This window comes from Pantherophis guttatus, chromosome 2 (assembly GCF_059756535.1).
Source record: "Pantherophis guttatus breed Tessera chromosome 2, ASM5975653v1, whole genome shotgun sequence".
In the NCBI taxonomy this organism is placed as follows: domain Eukaryota; kingdom Metazoa; phylum Chordata; class Lepidosauria; order Squamata; family Colubridae; genus Pantherophis; species Pantherophis guttatus.
The window spans coordinates 26,394,142-26,415,097 of record NC_142064.1 but is presented as its reverse complement, the minus strand read 5'-3'; the positions used below and the strand labels follow the sequence as shown (position 1 = coordinate 26,415,097).

Genomic DNA, 20,956 nt, shown 5'->3' with positions numbered 1-20,956 from the left:
TCTGCTTTATTTTGAAGGAGAAATACATCTTCAAGAAACCACAATTCAAAATGGATAAAATTCAATACTGCAGGCTACTTCTGCTGACTGACTGCAATCTGGCAGTTGGAATCTCACCAGGTTGACCCATCCTTCCATCCTTCCGTGGTCTGTAAAATGAGGACCCAGATTGTTGGGGGAAATATGCGGACTCTGTAAAAACTGCTTAGAGAGGGCTGTAAAGTACTGTGAAGCGGTTTATAAGTCTAAGTGCTATTGCTATTGTTTCCTTGGAATTGTTTTGCTATCCCTTGCTCTGTTTAGGGTGGTCTTAGATAAATGTATACTATGAATCTTGTTGCTATTTTTCAAGATGCTTTTTTTTTCCAGGCAAAGCTAACAGCATTTGACCTGATTTAGAGGATACCACGTCTGAAGAAGTTTCCTCAGAGTTAATTACCAAGCATGACTAATGCTCTAAGCACACTTCTTTGGGAGCAAATGCTGTGGCACACAATGAAACATTGTCAAGAACAGAAAGGGATTAGTAGCTTTGGTTTCTACTCTCTTTACATCTCTACACTGAATTTAAGTACTTTCCGGGGCTTACTTCCACATAGGTGAACACAGCACTGCAGCTTTAAATAACTAATATCAGCACTGAAACCATATTTTTAGATGGCATTGATCTTTGGTGGTTTAAATGCTTGAAATGAAAATTTTTCTAGGAAAGGACATGAGGCTTCGCTACAGGGAAACAGCAGCTGATGAATCCAATAAAGTTACCTGAAACTGAAATGAATATAGTTTCTGTCCAACACACAGTAAAGTGGTCCAGCTTTAGAAGATGATTTTAACTAAAGCAAATTTGGGGGGCTTTCTCTTCACTTTTAATTTCTGTCTTTTTCCTTAAATTTGTCATACGATCATCTTTGTAATATCTCATGACCATCTATGTATTCAGAATACATTTTATTATTTCATGGCATTGTCATTCTAGAGTTACTGTACTACAACAAATTTCCTAGAATTCAGCAGAATTCTTTTTGAATAAAGTAAACCCACTCTATTTAACTAAAAAGCAATAAGGAAGGGATCAAAAGCCCCACACCCCAAAAAAAAGGCATATAAATAAACTGGGAAGGTCCCTTGCTGTTTATTCTCTCTCTAGCATTTCAGGACAAAATAATGATAATAAATAAAATAAGAATGTTTTCAGACTGAATTCAAGCTAATACAGTTTTGGTAGCTACGATTTGGAAGCCCCTGGCTTGCTGTTGCTTTCTCCTAAAATGAGTTTTCAATTTCCTCATCTATCCTATAAGAGGGGATTTCAAATGATATTTCATTGAATTATTAAGTAGGCCTAACCCCCATACCAGGTATGTAGATAAGAGTTTCCAGGAGTTAGTCTGAAGTGCTCCCAAATGACACAACTAACCTGATCTTCCAACTAAATTTCCCAATCAGGTAAGCTAATGCTCCTTCTCTGGAAGATAGAATAATATTTCTTCATCAAATCCTCAACATTTAGCAACTACCTAAACAAAAACAAAAAAAAAGGAAAGCAATCCCTCCAATAAATCAACAAAAGAACAGACAGAAAAGGAGGTCCTTCCTGGCCACCAGACCAAAATGTGCTTCACCTTACAGAGTAGACATCTAGCACCAAATCTAAGAGGTTGATCACATGTCTAAATAAAAATTAGCATCACACCCTTTCAAGATCAATCCAGGGGGCACTCACACAGACACACATACAAAACAAAGGAAACCTCTTGAAAATCCAAGTTTTTATTGTTTCCTTTTTAAAGGAAGCCACTTTGTTGGGCCAGGGAGGAATGGGAGAATCAAAAGGCCATGAAATATTTATTGCAACAGAACCCAACACTGAAGCAAAAGCCCAGGGGCACAATGACATTAATGCTGCAACCTAGCTTGGAGCTACTTGCTGCAGAACTGAGACACTCGAAGAACCTGGAGTTCTGGAAGGTCACAGCAGGCAGCCAAAGGTCCCCTGTGTCAGATAGATTCTCTGGGAACATGGTGGTTCATTGGGATGCTCATGAGATAATAGTTTGCTTGGTGCTTTACCTGCAAGAAAATCTTACTTGTAGTCCCCTTGTTTCAGAGCTATGCTAGAAGAATGCTTGAGGCATTTTTTCTTTGAAAGAACTCCCTGCACATCCCATACTCAGAAGTCTGCCAGGAAAATGTCGAAGGTTCACACAAGACAGTTTATCTGGTCTTTGGATTAAATCATTGCACAATATCTTGAATCGTAAACTAATCAATTGGCCTCTGATATCTACACACTAAGTGTACAGAAAAGCCTTAACCATGATTAAAGCCAGCTAAGTTTTCCAAGCTCTATTTGACTTGGGTAAGCACCTTTTCTAAATGCAATGAGTCAGGTCCCTTTTACTCCTTGCACACCTAGAGGGCATATCTCTTCCCTTGCAGGTGAAGTCCTACAGTCAATAATATCCAAGACAAAGAGGTCAACCACAGCTCCAGAAATTGGTGGAGCTGGAAGACAAATAATCTCAGGAGAAATGATCAAATTGGACAGGTTACAACCTTGAGATGTCAGAACAAGGTTGTTGGTTCAATGCCAGAGAAAATAGTTAAAAACAACTAAGTTGAATTATGCATTATAGTGGACTGCCCTGTTTGATTTCCAAGGGAAAACCATCATTGCTCCCATCTTTAAAAAAACAGGTAATTAAAATCTGGGTGTTTTCCACTTAAAAGGTTATGATCATGCCACAAGGTTAACCACAGTTGTTACTCAATTATCCCAAGTTTTTGACATTACATTCTGGCATAATAGCATATGTATGTATGTATGTATGTATGTATGTATGTATGTATGTATGTATATGTATGTATGTAAATATCTGTGTTTAGGTTCACTTGTGTGAATCCAGACATATGTACACAACTCTTCTTCCCTCCAGACAAACAGAAGTGTTATGGAGCGCTTGGTAAGTTTTGTTTTTGACTTAAGAAATATTGTGTTAGACCTCCGAAGCATCCCTTCTTCAAGCCAAGATGTCTGGGCAGCAAAGTTATCACCATTTACATTCCAATGTTTACATCCATTTATCAATTCTCCCTTTACAACTCTCACTCTGTTAGATCTGCTCAAGCCCCTTCGATCCCAACCAGCCGTCCCGCCAATTAAGCGCTGCATAGCCGATCGTTCAAGTAGATCTCTCGGGAAGGTACAAGATCCTCTCAAAAGGAAGCCAGGGCCATTTGCTCTGCTCTACCTGCGGTGCTGAGAACAGCCCCCCGTTGAAGTTTGCGGGGCTCACTTGAGAGGACCAAATCCTTAGTTTCCAGCCCAAATCAACTTTCCCACTTTAATGCCATTTGCCAGATTTACTCAGGAGGAGACAGAAAGCGAAGCCGAACGCGCGATTCTCGCGCCTCTGCTTAAAAAGAAGTTTTATACGGTTCAATGAGACTCGCGGGAAAGCGGCCATAGGATGCGCTAAAATGAATAGAACTGCAGCTTTCAAAAGCTCGGGGACCGGAGCGACGCTGTCAATCAAGCTGGCAGGTAAAGAAGCAAAGAAAAAAACCTTCTGCATATCTGAGCCGGTATGTATAAAATATGAATTAAAAAAAATATATTTGGATAGCCCCGTTGCAATAATGTCTGAAAACTCTGATTAATTGGCCATCGAGAAACTATCTATCCGAGCTATCCGCAATAAAATGAGCGTGTTTTATTTTTTTTGTTTTTTGTTTTTTTTACAAAGAAAAGAATCGACTTGTGAACACAACCCACATGCGATTTCCAGTGGACGGAACGGATAAAGACAGAGACTGGTCTAACGAACGACTTCATCGTCAGTGGCTTTAAAAAAAAAATCCTACTTAGAGCAAAATTTGATATACCGTACCTACACCTCGCTGTCTTCAACCAGCTGTGCTGAGCTGGTAAGACGGAAACACCCTTAGAGTCTCAGTGGAATTAAGAGCCATATTCTTCAATAGGGTTTGCTTCAGCCTGGGCAAAACACCGGACTGCATTTCTCACCGTACAAAGTCAGAAGCAGGGAAGAGTTCAACCATTGCTTCCCCAAGCAAAACGTCGTGTACAGCATGTGCCATCAACACCACGGATTTATCCCTTGTTTTTCAAAACCGCTTTTTAAAAGCGAAGGTTTTTTTTTTATTCCCCGGTGTTTTGCTCCTTTTATACCCCAACTCTCCCCGTGTGAAAATGCGCTCTGAACACCCCATGGGTGGCGAGACCGTTTCCCCTTAACGCTGGTGAGATAAATGCTCACCCACCCATCCACCCACCCTGAAATCTGTAGCGCCCCGCCGATCCGGATGCTACTGACCAGCAATATTCCGAACATAGTTCGGAAATGCCATTTTCGACACTCTCGGCGAGCTAAACCAGCCCTCCCTTTTGAGAGGCTCTCCAAAAGCCATCTCAGGCCGAGGAAGGACAACTAAAGATACCTGCAAAGCCGAGGAAGGACAATGAAGATGATACTTGCAACCAGCAAACAAATAATTTTCGCTCACGAAGGCGCACCACCCACCCCGAGAGTCCAAAGCTCTTCGGTTTGCAGCTGGGCACAGCTTGGGAATCTCCGAGATAAAAAGGGAGGTGGGAGCGCCGGCGCTTCTCGAGACACTTTCAACTCGATGGTCGGGTTCACACGAGTCGTCTAACCGATTCCAGTTGAAAACCCGGTGGTCGCGTTCTCATAACAGGCTAAGCTCGGCTGGTTTTAACCTGGCATGTGTGAGAACCCAACTCCCAATTTAATTCGGTTCAGTGGCTTGTGCTAACCCCCAAACTGGATTAATTCAAAATAAAGGAAGAGTATTGTGTGACCGCTGAGATCTATCTATCTATCTATCTATCTATCTATCTATCTATCTATCTATCTATCTATCTATCTATCTATCTACCATCTATCTAACACTTTTTTTAAAAAAATTAAAGGTCTATCTGTTCTTCCAATTTCTCTTCTTTTTTCAATTTTCCTTTAATGCTCATTACTATCAAACTGTTTTCCCGTCGTGTTATTTTTCAGATATGTTGGACGACAGGTCCCATTGGTCTGAGCCCACTTATCCGCTGAGATTGCGAATCATGCACGTCTGAAAAGCACCAGATAGGAAAACGTTGCTGTAAAAAAAACCCTTCTGTTCCGAGAGTTGGAGCAAAAGACGAGCAAGTATCCGTACTCCCAGGCAAGTCTCAGCAGGGAAGGTAGATGCAGCCTATTTAGCCGCGTTCTCACAACGCGTTTCCGAAATAAGCCCATTTTGTGCGTTCGCTCAATACAAGGAACAACAAAAGGAAAACGGCATCGAGTCCAACAAAACCCGAAACAGCAAACAGACCGCTCCCGCCATACACAAGCGGCTTAACGACTTCGGGAGTCTCGGCCAACCCAAATGCCGAAATCGCCTTAAGCCAGTGTCCCAAATTCACCTTGGCTTTTTGCAAGATGGGAAGTGGAAAGGATTTTCAATCAAGTGGAAGTGGGTGGGAGGGGGGGAGAGACGATTTACACCCAGGTGGTTGTGGACTAAACCAAAAACCAGGGCAATCTCAGGTGCCCCTACTCGGGAGTAAATCCCCTGGAGCCCCACCAGATTCACCCGGCTAGACTGCAATCCTCAACTGTAGCTTCTATCCAGAAGCAAATCTAGAAAGGTCCACACAGGATTGACGGATGCCCAGAGCGCGCGTGCACGATTGCAACCTAAACCACGATTTTAACGGGAGTGGGGGATCAGACGCGAAGGGCCGCCCGCTGTGTGTGTAAACACACAAACACACACAACACACACAACACACACACACACGACAGAAACTCAGCCCCGCCAGCTTTCAAGATGCCAGAGCTCCGGTTATTCTGATCCCCCCCGACCTCAGTTTATCGCCTTCCGAGTTTTCACCACTGAGCCTCTGTCCCACTCCCCCACCAAAGGGGAAAAAAAATGGAAGCCGAAAGAAAAACAACAAATAAGGATCTTCGGAGTCCTCTCCAGCCAGAATCCCCCTGCAGCATTTCCAATTCTGTTGACAACAGACAGTGACAAATAACAGTCATTGTTTAGCTTCTGAACAAAAGCCACCCCCCCACCCCCCACCCCCACACGCACAGACTCTTCCCAGGGGAGGGAGGGAGGGAGACAGAAAAAGATCACGTCCACAAAAAAATAATGAACCGATAGTCCACGATGTTTCTTAAGATGCATATATATTTTTAAAACTCTACATTTTCCTTGAGTTTGGAATGGGGGGAGGAGGGAAGGGAGGTACATTCTCAGGTTCACATTTTCTTGGGGGGGGGGAGAGAAAGAAGGGCCACTTCCCACGACCAAACCGGATTTATTGAGTTGTAAACAAACGTTGAGTTTGTTGCCCCCTTTATGCTTTCCTTTTCAGTTTAAGTCTTCACGTTGTTTGCGGGATAGTCCCCCGTTTTTTGAAATTGCTGCTACGGATCTAAATTGGTACACGGTGGCAGGGGGAAAAAAGCTAACCGTATTTAATCCAAAATAGTCTTGATGGGACTTTTCCAGAACCACAATTCTTAAAGGGAAAAGGGAGAAGCTTGTTGGGTTTATTTATTTATTTGTAATCTCCGATCTAGAAATTTATAAGATAGCTCTTGATGCACTTCATAAAATATTACATAGAGTTTCTTCCAAGCTTAGGATGTAATATTTTGTATTCAGTATTTAGTAGCTAACTCCAGTGCATTCCTATATAAATATAGAATAGTAACTCTTTTATATTATATATATATAATATGTTTTTCTTTCTTTTTCGTGGGTTTTATGTGTATTTCTCTTTAGCCAGGTTCTACCTACATAAGCATATCTTGGTTTACGTAGGTAGAACCTCGCTAAAGAGAAATACATACATACATACATACATATAAATCTTATATATATATATATATATATATATCTTTTAGCTAGGTTTTTCCTACGTAACCAAGATTTTTCTACAGCCCTAGGAAAAACCTGGCTAAAAGAAAAACACACATAAAACCTACGAAAAGTGAGAATATATATATATATATATATATATATATATAGAAGGTACTTTGGTCATTCTTAATTAGTTTATTGTTTCTCTATACCAAAGGTGTATGGAGTGAAATACTTCCTGAAGTTATCATTCTACATTCTATTTAGGAAGAGAGAAGTCAAAAACAAAAAAAAACCCCAAACCATTAGGAAGTTTTAAAAGCCCCACAAACCTGACATAAACATTCAAAGACAGGGAGGGGTGACCAGATAACTCTCCCCATCCTTCATACTTCCTTTGGGTGAGATCCACCCATAGATTCTCCTGCACAAAGGAGTCTCACCTTTGTTATGTTAGCAATTTTATTTTTTTGTACCGGGTCTTGTGGAGAAGAACTATCTCTCATGAATCTCACCCTTTTTAAAAAAAAAAAAATCAGCCAAACAAAACCATCAACACAAATCAGGACAATAAAAAAAGTGGCAAGTCTTTGGATAATAAATAATAAATTACTTTATATATATTTTTTGCAATGCAAGAGCAAACAAACAACGAAGTTTAAGAAAGGTGGGGTTGGGAGAGAGAGAGAGAAAAAAAAAACAGAGACAGAGGCAAAAAAAAACCCCTGCCTTTTATTTCCAGCAAAGAAAATAAGAAGAAGAAAAAAAAATATTTAAAAAAAATAATAAAGTGAAGAACTATACACATCTTTGGGGGAAAGGAGGGGGAATGTTATTGAACAGTCAGAAACAATACCCCAACATACTTTTTTTTTTTAAATAGCCAAAGAGAGGTATACCTTGTTGCAAGGGAAGTTTTTGACTGGATTTTAAGAAATAAAACAAACTTTTCTTTTTAAAAGAAATCACTCCGGGAGAGAGAAGAGAGAATCTCACCAAAACGTCGCCCCCTCAAGCAGGTGAAAAATAAAAATAAAAGGAAAGGGACAGAAGAAAAAGCTACAGTACATGCTAGGGGAAACCCCAAAAGTTGGAATAAGTCTGAGGAAAGAAAGAGAAGAAAGAGAAGAAAGGAAAGGAAAGGAAAGGAAAGGAAAGGAAAGGAAAGGAAAGGAAAGGAAAGGAAAGGAAAGGAAAGGAAGGAAGGAAGGAAGGAAGGAAGGAAGGAAGGAAGGAAGGAAGGAAGGAAGGAAAAAAGAAGAAAGAAAGAAAGAAAGAAAGAAAGAAAGAAAGAAAGAAAGAAAGAAAGACCCAGCTCCACAGCTTCATAATGGCTCATTCTGTCATAAGGGGGGAGGAGAGAAGCTACAGATGGTCCCTTCTTAATCTGGGAAAATGCAACCTACCAGGGCTCCTTCTGATTTCTTTTTAAACATTAATTTAATTTGGCAAAGGGAAGGCCAGCATAGAAAGAGCACCATTCATGTTAGGATAGTTACTACTAATAGATTCTTTCTTTTTCTTTCTTTCTTTCTTTCTTTCTTTCTTTCTTTCTTTCTTTCTTTCTTTCTTTCTCTTTCTTTCTTTCTTTCTTTCTTTCTTTCTTTCTCTTTTTCTTTCATTTCATTTCCTTTTCTTTTCTCTTTCCATTTATTTATTTATTTACTTATTTATTCATTCCTCCAGGATGTGCAGTCACTGAAATATGCCATTTGGGGCAAAAATAGGAGATCCTCGTGGGTACAAATCCTCTCTGTTTCTCAAACATCTTTTTCTGGTTTTCCTTGTGATCCGCCTATGATTCTTTTGCGTGGATATACTGTCGTCGTCATCATCATCATCATCATCATCATCATCATGTGAACAACATTTTCATTTGTTCTTGGAGTATTATTAGATCCCATGATTGTCTTCACAGTGTTGCTACCTTATCATTGCAAAACAAACAAACAAACAAAAAAAAAAAACTGAACAAGAATCCCCAGACAGTTCACGGAGTTTTCTTTGCTTTAGGTTCATGAACAAAGTTGTCTTAAATACTTTTTTGTCTTTCTTTCTTTCCTTCCTTTTCTACATTTTTGTCTTGAGTCCCCAAACTTGACAGCTTTCCCACTCTCTCCAGCAGGAGGCGAAAGGTTTCAAGGCCCACAACAGCGCAAAGAAGTTCCTCATGCCTCAATTGGACTGGCTACCATGCTGTTAGGTGTATCCGGGAGTTGGGAGGACATAGATGCTACCTCACTTCCGGTGGAATTGGAGCCTGGGCCTCCTTCTGAAAAATTAACCTGCCAAACATGTTTAAAGAGAGAGAGAAAGAAAGAAAGTTTACAACGAAGAAAAGGAAAAGGGTTGGATCCAGATTTAGTCGTTACTGGAGATTAATGGGACTTCAGTTATTACTAGCTTCCAAGGATGTCATGGATCTATGACAAGTGTAAGAAAGCTTAGATCAAATCCAAGGTCTTTGTTTCTCTGGCTTTCAAAACATCATTGGTTGTGTTTCTTCAGCGCAAATTCTTATTTAGAGGTATCCACATTACATAAATGTTACCCAAAAAAGCCATGTAAAAATGCACCCATGCTAACCTTCTCATCCCATGTCAACCTCTTCCGTTTTGTGTTCGGCTTCTTTTTACGGGCGAGCGACTACATTTTTCTCCCCAACCAAAATCCCAGCATAAGAATAGAAAAACAAGGGATCTCTGAATTAAACTCCTTTTATTTATTTATGTACTTATTTACATAAATAAATGGGTATTTGTTTATTTATTTGTTGCTTTCTGTTCCAGAAAGTTGCCCTGAATTAGTCATGAACTATGCCAGTAGGTTTGGGAAAGTGATGGGATTTAGCCGGTTCTCTCCAGATTGCACGAACCAGTAGCGGCAACTGCAGGAGGCTTCGCCCACCTGCCTGGACGTAATGCACAACTACTGTGCATGCGCAGAAGTCCGTGCGTATGCGCAGAGGTGGCAGGTGCTCTCACATTTGCGAACCAGTAGGGAAGGTAAGTGACTCCCACCTCTGGTTTGGGAACATATTCCAAATGGAAAATTGGGTCACTGAGAACATAAGGCATAATCAGCAGTTACGACTAGAATAAAGAGAAATGGAAAGGCAACATTAAGCAATTCCCATATAGTAAAAGCCACTAAGTTTGATATGTAATATTTTCCAAACAACCTTGGATTTCACCGAATATTGAGTGGCCGAGATATTAATCAGCATGTCAGTTTTAGTACTGCTCTCCAGTATTGTAGTGAGTGGTGAAAGGAATATGACTCCAAAACAGAACTCTCCAAAGTGGTCAATATTGACACCCAAGAGTTGATGGGATTTAGCCAAGAGGCAGTTACTCACAGTACTGTGAAAGTACAATGTATTCAATTATTTTCATATAATAAAGGTTGGGGCCCAATGAAGAAACTTCTGAAACTTTGGGAAAAAGTTCATGAACTGAAGAGTTTGGGGACCCCTGCTCTAAAGAAAGGCTACAGCCCTGTGAATTCTTAATCTGAGTCAATTATATTGTTAAATGCAGTGAAACAGATTTCTGATTAAACAGTGTCAGTTTGTATTACACTGACAATATACTGATACTAGTGTGGGGGGGAACCTATTCAGCCAAAGATTGGGTTCCAGATAAAGCAGATGGGAGAAAATGTCGAATGTTTCCATATTAGAGCAATTGTAAGAGCCTTGGTGGCGCAGCAGACTAAAGCACTGTTAAGTAACACCAGCTGCCTGCAATTACTGCAAGTTCAAATCTCACCAGGCTCAAGGTTGACTCAGCCTTCCATCCTTTCGAGGTAGGTAAAATGAGGACCTGGATTGTGGGGGCAATAAGCTGACCTTGTATAAAAAAGAACACCGCTTGGGGGGGAGGGCGAAAGCCCTACTAAGCAGGTATATACAAAAGTATGAAGGCTATTGCTTAACGCATTGTAAGCCGCCCTGAGTCTCCAGAGAAGGGCGGCATATAAATCGAACCAATAAAGAAATAAATAAATAAATTCAGGGGATGGGGACAAAGAGGGCTGCCATTGGCAGCTAATTTGGAAGCATCAGAGAATGGCAGAAAACATTTGGAGAATATTATTGATAGAGCCAGGAAGGGGTTTTCTGCCTAGGGGTGCACGAAGAATCTGAGTATGACCAGGAAAGGTATAGGTCTCACCCTCAGACACAATTCTGCAGTTTTATGCTATGTCTATTGGTCTCAGGCTGGGTCCCATTCTTTTACAAATCTGCAAGTAGCATGCTTTAAAAGAAGTCTTCCCCCATGATGTCACAGAGTAGATAAATGTGGAATTACACTAACCAGTGGGTGGAATTCATCACAAATTCATCATATATTACTGATGACTACTGTAATGCTCTCTACATGGGGCTCCCCTTGAAAAGTACCCGGAGGCTCCAACTGGTCCAGAATGTAGCCGCGCGGGTGATTATGGGCGCAGCTCGTTGCACCCATGTAACACCTCTCGTACGCGAGCTGCACTGGCTCCCGGTGGTCTTCCGGGTGCGATTCAAGGTGTTATTTATCACCTTCAAAGCGCTCCATGGCTTAGGACCTGGGTACCTACGAGACCGTCTTTTGCCACCAATAGCCTCCCACCGACCAGTTCGTTCTCACAGGGAGGGACTACTCAGGGTACCGTCAGTCAAATTATGCCGACTGGCGACTCCCAGGGGGAGGGCCTTCTCTGTGAGGGCTCCAACCCTTTGGAATGAACTGCCCCCTGAGATATGAAATACCCCTGATCTCCGTGCTTTCCGCCATGCCCTCAAAACCCTGATGTTCCAACAAGCGGGGCTAAACATATGAACATGTGAATGTTTTTAAAATGTTATCTAATTTTAGGTTCTATTTAATTGGGCCAAACTATGTTATAATAATAATTTTAATTAGCAATTTTATGATGTTTTGTGTATCTATATTTTTCTTGACTGTACACCGCCTTGAGTCCTACGGGAGAAAGGCGGTATAGAAATATAATCAATCAATCAATCAATCAATCAATCAATCAATCCAGGTCTATGAAAAAATTCTCAGCGAAGCCACTGGCAAAGCAGTGTTCCTCTACTAAAAACCCATATATGCTAATGGGCAGTTGAAATTATACCTATCAAATAATTTCAATCCATACTTCTGTTTTAGTTCTACTAGACCCAGGAGAGATTTGGACATCTAAACTGGAGATGTTCCAAATTTACCAACTTTTAAGTCACCTTACCATCTAACATTTTCCATGAATCTGGCAGAGACTAGGAAAATGACAACCATCTTTGATAAGGTGATGAAGGTGTTGTGTTTGGATGAGGAAGGCAGACCATGAAACTCACTCTGTCATTCTGGAGTTGCCGCTCAATCTTGGCCTAACTATTTCCCAGGGCTTTTAGGATCAAAAAGAAGACACGTCTTATCATCTGTGCCTCTTTGAGCTCTCAGATGAATGATGGGATCACAATATAATAAATTAAAATTCTAGCCAATTGTGAAATTATTCTAATTTTAGTGGGAGTTTTGCCACTAAGAACTAAATTTCAAACATAACAGGGGGAAAAAAAAATTGCCGCATAATTACTCACAATTTTAAAGCTGCCTAAGATATCTCTCTCTCTCTCTTTTTCTTTTTCTTTATCTGTCTATGCACACATATAAGGCAGCCCTGCGTATGTCTATTTTTATTACTGTACATGCAAGATACAATAGCTGGGCTGGCAATCTACAGACTATGAGACCTACTCCAGTTGTATACACCCTACAAATAACATTGATTGATAAATTAACAAATTGCACTAAATCCTAAGGCCTCAATCCAAGTGGGAAGTAAGCACCATTAAATAATTTTTATTGAATAGTTTACTTTAAATGAGTTTTGGAACCAGTTCTGAAATTAATGTAATTCTCCTAGAGCTCAGTCAGTTATTTCCTCTCACCTCCCCCAGAAATTACAGCATGTGAAATGAATTTTTTTAAAAAAAACATTTTATAGATATTCTATATTTGCAATCAAGTGCAAAAACAATGGGTTGGTTTTGAATATATAGCAATAGCAATTAGAATAGGAACACATCCTTTCTCTCACATATTTCAAATAGGCAAGTACACAACTGCCACATATATACCAGTCTACATGTTATGTTTAGGTATCTGCAGATCAACAAATATGGCATAAGGCAGTTATTTTAAAAAAACAAAATTCACGCTATGATTACCGAGAGCAACTTCAAAATAATGCCATGCTATAATTTTCTGAAAATTTTCTTCTGCTGAAAAAGAGCGTTATCTTTTCCGGTCTTATTTTCTATCTCATTTTCCAGCTACTCTAAAATTTAAATTGGTGGTGTTTTGAGCAACTTTATGCTTGCAAAGCAAACTGCTCCTATTTTGTCTTTGTTATAGAACTCCTTCTTACTCTGGTTTCTTCCTGTTATCCCCTCCCTTCAACTTCCTATCTGAAAAAAGCTCAATTTGGGCTTCTGGGATATTTAACTGATGTTTAACCAACCAGGGGAGCTGCATTACACTGGAGAGATTATCGCACAATGAAAGACAGGAGGTTTACACAAGTCCCTGTACCACTTCCTCGCTAAGGGGAATACAGTATGCAAAAGATGTTTCATATACTAGCTGTGAGAAAGAAATTCTCATCTAGAAGTGTACTAACCCATCTCGCAGAACTATTAGGGATATGTTTCAGGGGGAAGAAAAAAAATTTTCCCACTGCTTTTCCTCTAGAAAAGAAAAGAGAAAAGAAAAGAAAAGAGATACAGAAATGTATCTCTTTTTAAAGTAGAAAGATTTTAAAACTGCAGTACTAGAATTAAACTACATGAACAGAGCTTATTTCTGTATGTAGAACCATCCTTTCTGAAGGGACACTGATCCCATTTATGGAGTGCTGTACAGTTTCGGAAAGTTAGCCAATGATTCTCAGGATCTTTCTGGATCACTAAAATCAGAATCAGCCATCTGCAATATGTTTTTTTTTTTTTTTAACTTAATGAAAGTTATTCCTTCCACTATCAAGCTACGTAGACTGCCAAGTAAAATGCATCGGGATTTTAAATGAAAATTCAACAAGCACTGAAACCCTACACAGGTATTCCTCAACTTACGACCACAACCGAACCTAAAATTTATGTTGCTAAGTGATACATTTGTTAATGTATCGTGTTTTGTGATGCCGCACGCATGTGCACGCTCACATTTCCAATGTTGGGCAAACTGGTTGCTACATGTGAAGGCCACCTCTGGCCTTGTCTTTCATTTGGCAAATTTTTCTCTGATTGTCTGCAGCCTCCCTGGCTTCCCAAAACATCAATTAAATCCCAGATGAAAACATTGTGAAGAAACTCATCCCACGAAGAGTTTTCTGATCAGAAAACCCGGATAGCCAAAGGAGTTGAAGCGAGATGTGGGCATTTGTAAGAGCACCACTATCTACTGAAGATCAGGAGTCTTTTTTGAACGGGGAAAAGTAATATTCAAAAACTGAAAGTCAGATGCCAGTTAGATTGTAGGAAAACTGTATAGATGAAAAGCTATTTCTGAAACAGAAAATGTGAGGGATGCCTTCTTTTGCTACAAACCAAAATCAGGCAAGTCATTGGAATTCAGAATAGGATATAATTGCATGTGGTGTAAAACCCCATTTCCCCTTATCAGACAGAGGGGGGGAGGGAGGGGGGGAGAGAGAGAGAGAGAAAGTCAGAAAGAAAGAAAGAAAGAGAAAGAAAGAAAGAAAGAAAGAAAGAAAGAAAGAAAGAAAGAAAGAAAGAAAGAAAGAAAGTAAGTTTATTGGATCAAATCAAAAGTCCTTGTAAACTATGTATTCAGAGATGCCCAGGGCCTTGTTTTGTCATAGTAACTGGAGCTACTGTGAGTGAGTTCCATTACGAACCATTCAAATTAAAAACCATCACTAAGGTGGCAAACTTCAAAAGATTCATTTCCTGAAAGACATATCACAGAATCTTCTGTGACATCACAAAGGATTCTAGAATCACACTTAGGTATATTGTTGCCTCAAGAAGCTGCTTTTGTTTAGCACAACATCAATATGAATGCTAAGATGTTTCTTCTTTGGGCTCAATGTCAGCAAGGCCAAAAGATTAGAACAGTGTTTCTCAACCTGAACAACTTTTAAGATGTGTAGAGCACAACTCCCAGAATTCCCTAACCAGAATGCTGACTGGTGAATTCTGGGAGTAAACTCATAAACTAGCCAAGTTTGAAAACCATCTAGTTAAACTCTCTTTTGACAAATCACATTAAAAGACAAATTTCCTGCATCAGATTCTCATTATGAATAATTCCATATGGATTTTTCTCCCACTCAAGACTTTTTCTCTATTTTTGTCATACTGATATTTTTTTTTCACATTGTACTATATCATGAAATCTTCCACTATGTTTTAAGTCTCATTTCCTCCCATAAAATTCTATCAGTCTCTTGCATCTTTAAAAGAAGCATTGAAATGTCAGTATAATCCCATCTAAGTACACACACAGTCTTGGAAATAAAATATAAAAACTAAAACTTCCCTCCCAGTAAATAGGAAGTCTATTCCACACTAGTAACTAGTATGGGCCTTTTCAGAATGTATTATAGACGTTTTCATTTGTAGGGGTGCCCTTTATGCTGCCTTTACATTTTACTTCTTTTAAACGTACATTCAGATTTCTCTCAGTGCATTTCTTTGGAAGTCAGTTTGTCAAAATTAAATAGGTCTTTTCAAGTCAGGTGTTGCGGTATAAACCAGGGGTGAAATGCTCCTGGTTTGGACCGATTCGGCCGAACCGGTAGCGATGGCGGCCAGTGGTTCAGAGAACCAGTAGCGATGGTGGCATAAGGCTCCACCCACTCACCCAGTCGTCATTACTTCCTGGTTTTAACCAGGAAGTAATGACCTGGTGTTAACCAGGAAGTAATTTGTTTTTTACCCTCTGTGCATGCGCAGAAGGGTTTGCACATGCGCAGAGGGTCCATGTGCGCACTTCCAAACCGGTTGGGCAGGTAAGTAGATTTCACCCCTGGTATAAACTATTTCGCAATAATTCTATAAAATTATTTTTATTATTATTCTTGAAACAATCCACTCACTATATCATTAAAAGAAGCTTGGACTATGAAGATATATTTCTAGAATAAAAACTTAGATGTTTTCTTTGAATTTGGTAAAACTACACCAACCCATTCTCAGATGTTCTATCATTCCTACTATGAATTTCAATCACTTAAAAATCTTAAATAAAACATATCTTCTTACGTTTAAGATCTGGTTTTAACACACCTAGGGCAGGAAATCGAATTATGGCTAAACTTCTGTCCTTAAATCACTTACTCGACATATGTATTGCAGACAATATCATCCCATATGAACTACCAAATGATTAAGTGTTAATGATTAAATGTTAAGAAAGGGAGCTAAGAATAGAACACAGTGATAAATTCCTATTGGCTTTTGAGTCAAAATTGGTCCATTAATATTATGTTAATATTGCATGTTCTACATGTACCAAATGTAAATATGTTTTAAAAAAAAAAAAAGAAAGAAATGGATCTAATGGCAATGGAAAGTAAGAAATACATCACTTAACAATGCAATCCTACAAAACCTATCTGAGAGTAAGTCCCATTGAAGAAATCAGGGCTTACTTCTGAATAGGAATGTATACGATTGCACTGTACTGGTACATAAAAGAAAGACATAGACACTTGAAAAAACTGTGCATTTGAACAAATTGTTACACTAGCAAATATGACAATATATAGAAAGTAATCCCTATGACTATTTGGGATAAATAAAAGGGATTAAGTTGTATAAAAAATATAGCAATGAACATCTGTAGAGATTTTTTTTAAAAAAATAATAATACTGTTACCATCAAAACAATGTAAAGAAAAGAAGATATAATCTCAAATTTTATATTTAAGATTTGTTCTATATTCTACACACACAGCCTAGACCTTAGCAACCTATATTCCATTATCAACGTTGTATTTCATCAGTGTACTCACTTGATGGGTTCAAAAATAACTTGGCAACAATTCCGTAATGTCCATACAAATGCCCATAATCTTAAACAGTTTAAGATCTGAGGCAAAACACTGGCAGGTTGGAGCGTCTACCAGGCAAACTTTGTTGTTGTTGGTTATAGGAAATGCAGGTTCAATTCTTGGCCATAAAGACCTGTGGGGGACGGGAGAGGTATTCCTGTATCACTTGTGCTGAACATACTTGGCCAGTCCATTCTCCCACCCCACCTTTGGGTCCTCTCGATGTACAGTATAGAATGGAATTTCCTGGATTTTCAATTTATAATGGAAGTTAACTTCTGGAAATGTATCTTATGTTCATACAGACTGGAAAGATTATAAAAATGGAGTTTAGGTAGGAAGATGGGTTTTGTTGTTTTTAACGGGAAGTTGTCTATGAAAGCATTATAGCAATAGCATTTAGACTTATATACCGCTTCACAGTGCTTTACAGCCCTCTCTAAGCGGTTTACAGAGTCAGGATCTTGCCCCCAACAATCTGGCTCCTCATTTTACCCACCTCAGAAGGATGGAAGGCTGAGTCAACCTTGAGCCTGGTGAGAATCAAACTGCCAAACTGCAGTCAGTCAGCGGTCAGCAGAAGTAGCCTGCAGAACTGCATTCTAACCACTGTGCCACCGGGGCTTCATATTAATCAATAATAACAATTTATTAAATCGTAAGATGAGAAAAGGCTATAAAGCAGCACAAAGCTAGGTTTCTTAAATACCAAAGACATTAATAAAGTAAAGTAAAAATATTCTAATTACATCCAGGATGGACCCTAAGTCTTACGAAGTAGTTTTAATGTTAGAAAAAGTATGGTGATTTTTCAAAATAACAACAGCGATTGCCAAATGCCCTTTAACTGCTCAGCCCTATTGATCAATTAAGATAAACTATCACATTTTCAGCTAGGGAGATCAGGCTTTCCTTCAAGCCACCCAAGGAGCCTATCCCTTAGGAACATGAATACGTTCTAATTTGGAAATGGGGAAAGGGGCATATTTTATGTGTTAGAATTGTAGTAAGCCTTATCTTAAAAGGGCTTCTTGCAATGTTGGAGGGGCAGTGAAGGAAGAAAGCGAAGGTGAAAAGTTTATTCTGCGATATCGTCTGCTATGTATCATTTCTGAAAAAATTCATTTGCAATATTATTTTCAAAATTAACTGCCTTCTGTCACAATTCATTAAAAAAAAAAAAAACAGGCAATGGCCATGACCCAAGTATCAATAACCAACAGTAACAAAACACAAAGCCTATTCTTTTAATAGCACAACCAGATCCTAGATTTCTGGGCCTAGATTGCTGTGATATAGTGTCAAATGGATAATAAGACACTCCTAACTGGATGCATCCTACTCTGTGTATATCTCCATGCCCTTCATACAGAGCAACCTTCCCCACCTGGGTGCCCTTCCACATGGATTGGACTCCATCTCCCAGGATGCCTAGCAGCAGCAGGAACGAATCCAGTCAGGTTGGCAAAGGCAGAACATGGAGATGAAGATAGCAAAGCGCCTGCTTCTTGCTACAGAAAAGGGGAAACACAGGGGAATTGGTATCCAGGGCTTGAAGACGTGGCAGCCAGGAGGGTGGGAGAGGGTTAAACAAGGATACCGAAGTGTTTCAAAGGAATGAGCACCAGGACTTGCTTTTGTATACACAGTGGGCCATTCATGGCTGCAGGGAATTGACACTTACGAGTTGTTGAAAAGCCGGTTGATCTATGTCACTCTGCAAGGCGAAATCGCTGAGGACTTTCCAGGGCGGCTGGTAACTCTGCACCTCCACCGGGTTTGCCTGCAAGCCGCCGTCGTGTCTCTCCGGACTGGCTGCCACCATGGGAGTGCCCGTCATCCCCTGGATGTTCTGCAAACAAGGCAGCACAGGCAATGAGCAGCCGAACTAAAGGCACCCTAGATACTTGCCGCATTCACACACACACAAAAAATAAGCTATCAACTGTGCTTGGCTTTAATGCACACCCTCCCCCATCCTCTAACTTCCTCTATCTTTCATAGCAGGGGTCTCCAACCTTGGCAACTTTAAGCTTGGAGGACTTCAACTCCAAGCCAGCCAAAGCTGGCTGGGGAATTCTAGGAGTTGAAGTCCTCCAAGCTTAAAATTGCCAAGGTTGGAGACCCCTGTTCCATAGCACCTGGAACAAGAGGGCTTCCTATTTTATCCCCTTAATGAAAGTAGTACCATTTAGGGACAGACCGATTTCTAAACTGAAACAACCCCAAAGAGCACATGCATATGAGCAAAACCCCCATTCCTCATAAATTTCCAGTTGCATTTAGTATCAGAAGGGTCCTCTCTCAATCTGCAATTTATGTTGCCTTGTTCTATATATCCCCAGTGTTCTCCAAACATATAGCGTCCCCCTCTCTCAACCAATCCAGAGAAACCTATTGTTCTCAGAGATCTGTAGGACAATGAGTCGACTAGGGGGGGGGGAAATGTTGCCACTGAGTTTAAGAGGATTGTTCCAGTTCCAGAAAGGCAGAGAGAAAAATCCTTGTCTCTATTTTCAGAGAATTTAAACTAGTTCCCAATTTAAAACGTAAATGATTGGACCAAGGTCCTTTCGTCTAAAAATACAGTTGAGAGCAAATGGACTGAGGCATTATAGTGAGAGAGCCACGATAGTCAAATGACTGCAAAAAATCAGGAGTCTAGGAGCACCGTTTCCAACTAAGTGATTTTATTAAAAGGCATAATCACAATAGTATATGCCATTTAATAAAACTTAGTCAAACAAAGGAGCTAAAAGATTCCTCTTGGTTTTGAAGCCAGAAATGAGAGTTGTTGAAATTACATTCTAGGATGCACTTTTACCTGAGAGTAAGTTCCAGTGTCCTTAGTGAGGCTAACTTTTGAGTAAATTATTAGTAAGGAAGGAAGGAAGGCTTTACAGCCACCATGCATTGAAAAGGCAGCAAGATTCAGCGGGAACATAACAGCCTCTCCAGATTCTGAAAATCCTTCTTTGTTGTTTTCCTTTCAGATTCCAATTTTTCTTTGAGTTTGGGGGGAGGGGAGGGAGGGAGGAGACCAAGGCTGAGCAATGGTGAATCCTCCATCTCTACTATTCAAACACACACTCCTATTTTCTTTGACACCCTCTTTCCATCCCCTTCCACTTTCTTTTGCTGTCTCTACTTAGTGATTTTAATCAGAAGGAAGCATATAGTAGCTATATTGACTTATTCTCTTATTTGGGACTTCCTTTTGAGTAAATATGTCTTAATACTCTTCTTCACTAGGAAACTTGGTTTCATTAGTGGGAGTTACATCAGAGCTACCAGTTCTTGCCTCCAAACATCCATATGAAAAACAACATTCTCTAACTCTTTGCTCCCACTTTAGGATAATCTGGATATGTGCTGTCAAGGCATGTTAGCCCTTGGTTACATTCATATGTGAAGTAAAAACAAAAACAAAGCCGTAAACATTGAAATTTCAGAATCAAACAGGAACGCTTATTCAGCTACTGCCACTCTAGCATATGCGTAAGATCTCAGCCTGTGTCGTGAATGATGAATGAAACTGGCTCTATAAATAAGGTGGGAGTAAAAGAGCAAATAAGCAAAGTGCAAAGCTTCCTTAACTGCTTGGGGACCGGGGAGGGAGGAGAAGTGCAAAAAAAGTAAGTTTACCCTAGAACAGGGATGTCCAACCATGGCAAATTTTAAGACTTGTGGACTTTAATTCCCAGAATTCCCCATGGGAGTTGAAATCCACAAGTCTTAAAATTGCCAAGGTTGGACCTCTGTTCTAGAAGTAAAGATTGATTTATGGAATTCAAGTCTGAACATGTTTGGAATCACCATAATTCTCTCTTTCCCCATTCACACATTGATTCTTCTGGATGAAGCCCATGGGATAGCTTTTGCTTAGTCTTCATTCCTAAGCATTTTGAACACACATAAATAGCATTCTCCTTAAGGTCAGCCTAAGAGGGAAAGAGACTGACTTTTTAGTTTCTCTCCTGCT

At 39.8% G+C, this 20,956-nt stretch overlaps 1 protein-coding gene across 6 annotated transcripts in view; it reads right to left on the bottom strand.

Moving 5' to 3' along the window:
• Positions 1 to 20,956, bottom strand: part of ISL1 (ISL LIM homeobox 1) — an 82,840-nt gene that overhangs the window by 43,998 nt on the left and 17,886 nt on the right. For 2 of the 6 annotated variants that reach the window (XM_034440852.3, XM_034440853.3), the window contains exons 5-6: positions 18,659 to 18,826; positions 7,502 to 9,191 (exon numbers count right to left, since the gene is read on the bottom strand). In XM_034440852.3, the coding sequence (XP_034296743.1) occupies positions 9,075 to 9,191; positions 18,659 to 18,826 (285 nt within the window). In that variant the 3' untranslated portion in view covers positions 7,502 to 9,074. Of the gene's footprint in view, positions 1 to 7,501; positions 9,192 to 18,146; positions 18,486 to 18,658; positions 18,827 to 20,956 lie in introns of those variants that run through there. The other 4 variants (XR_015732077.1, XR_004595307.3, XM_034440851.3 and 1 more) reach the window with 3 other exon arrangements.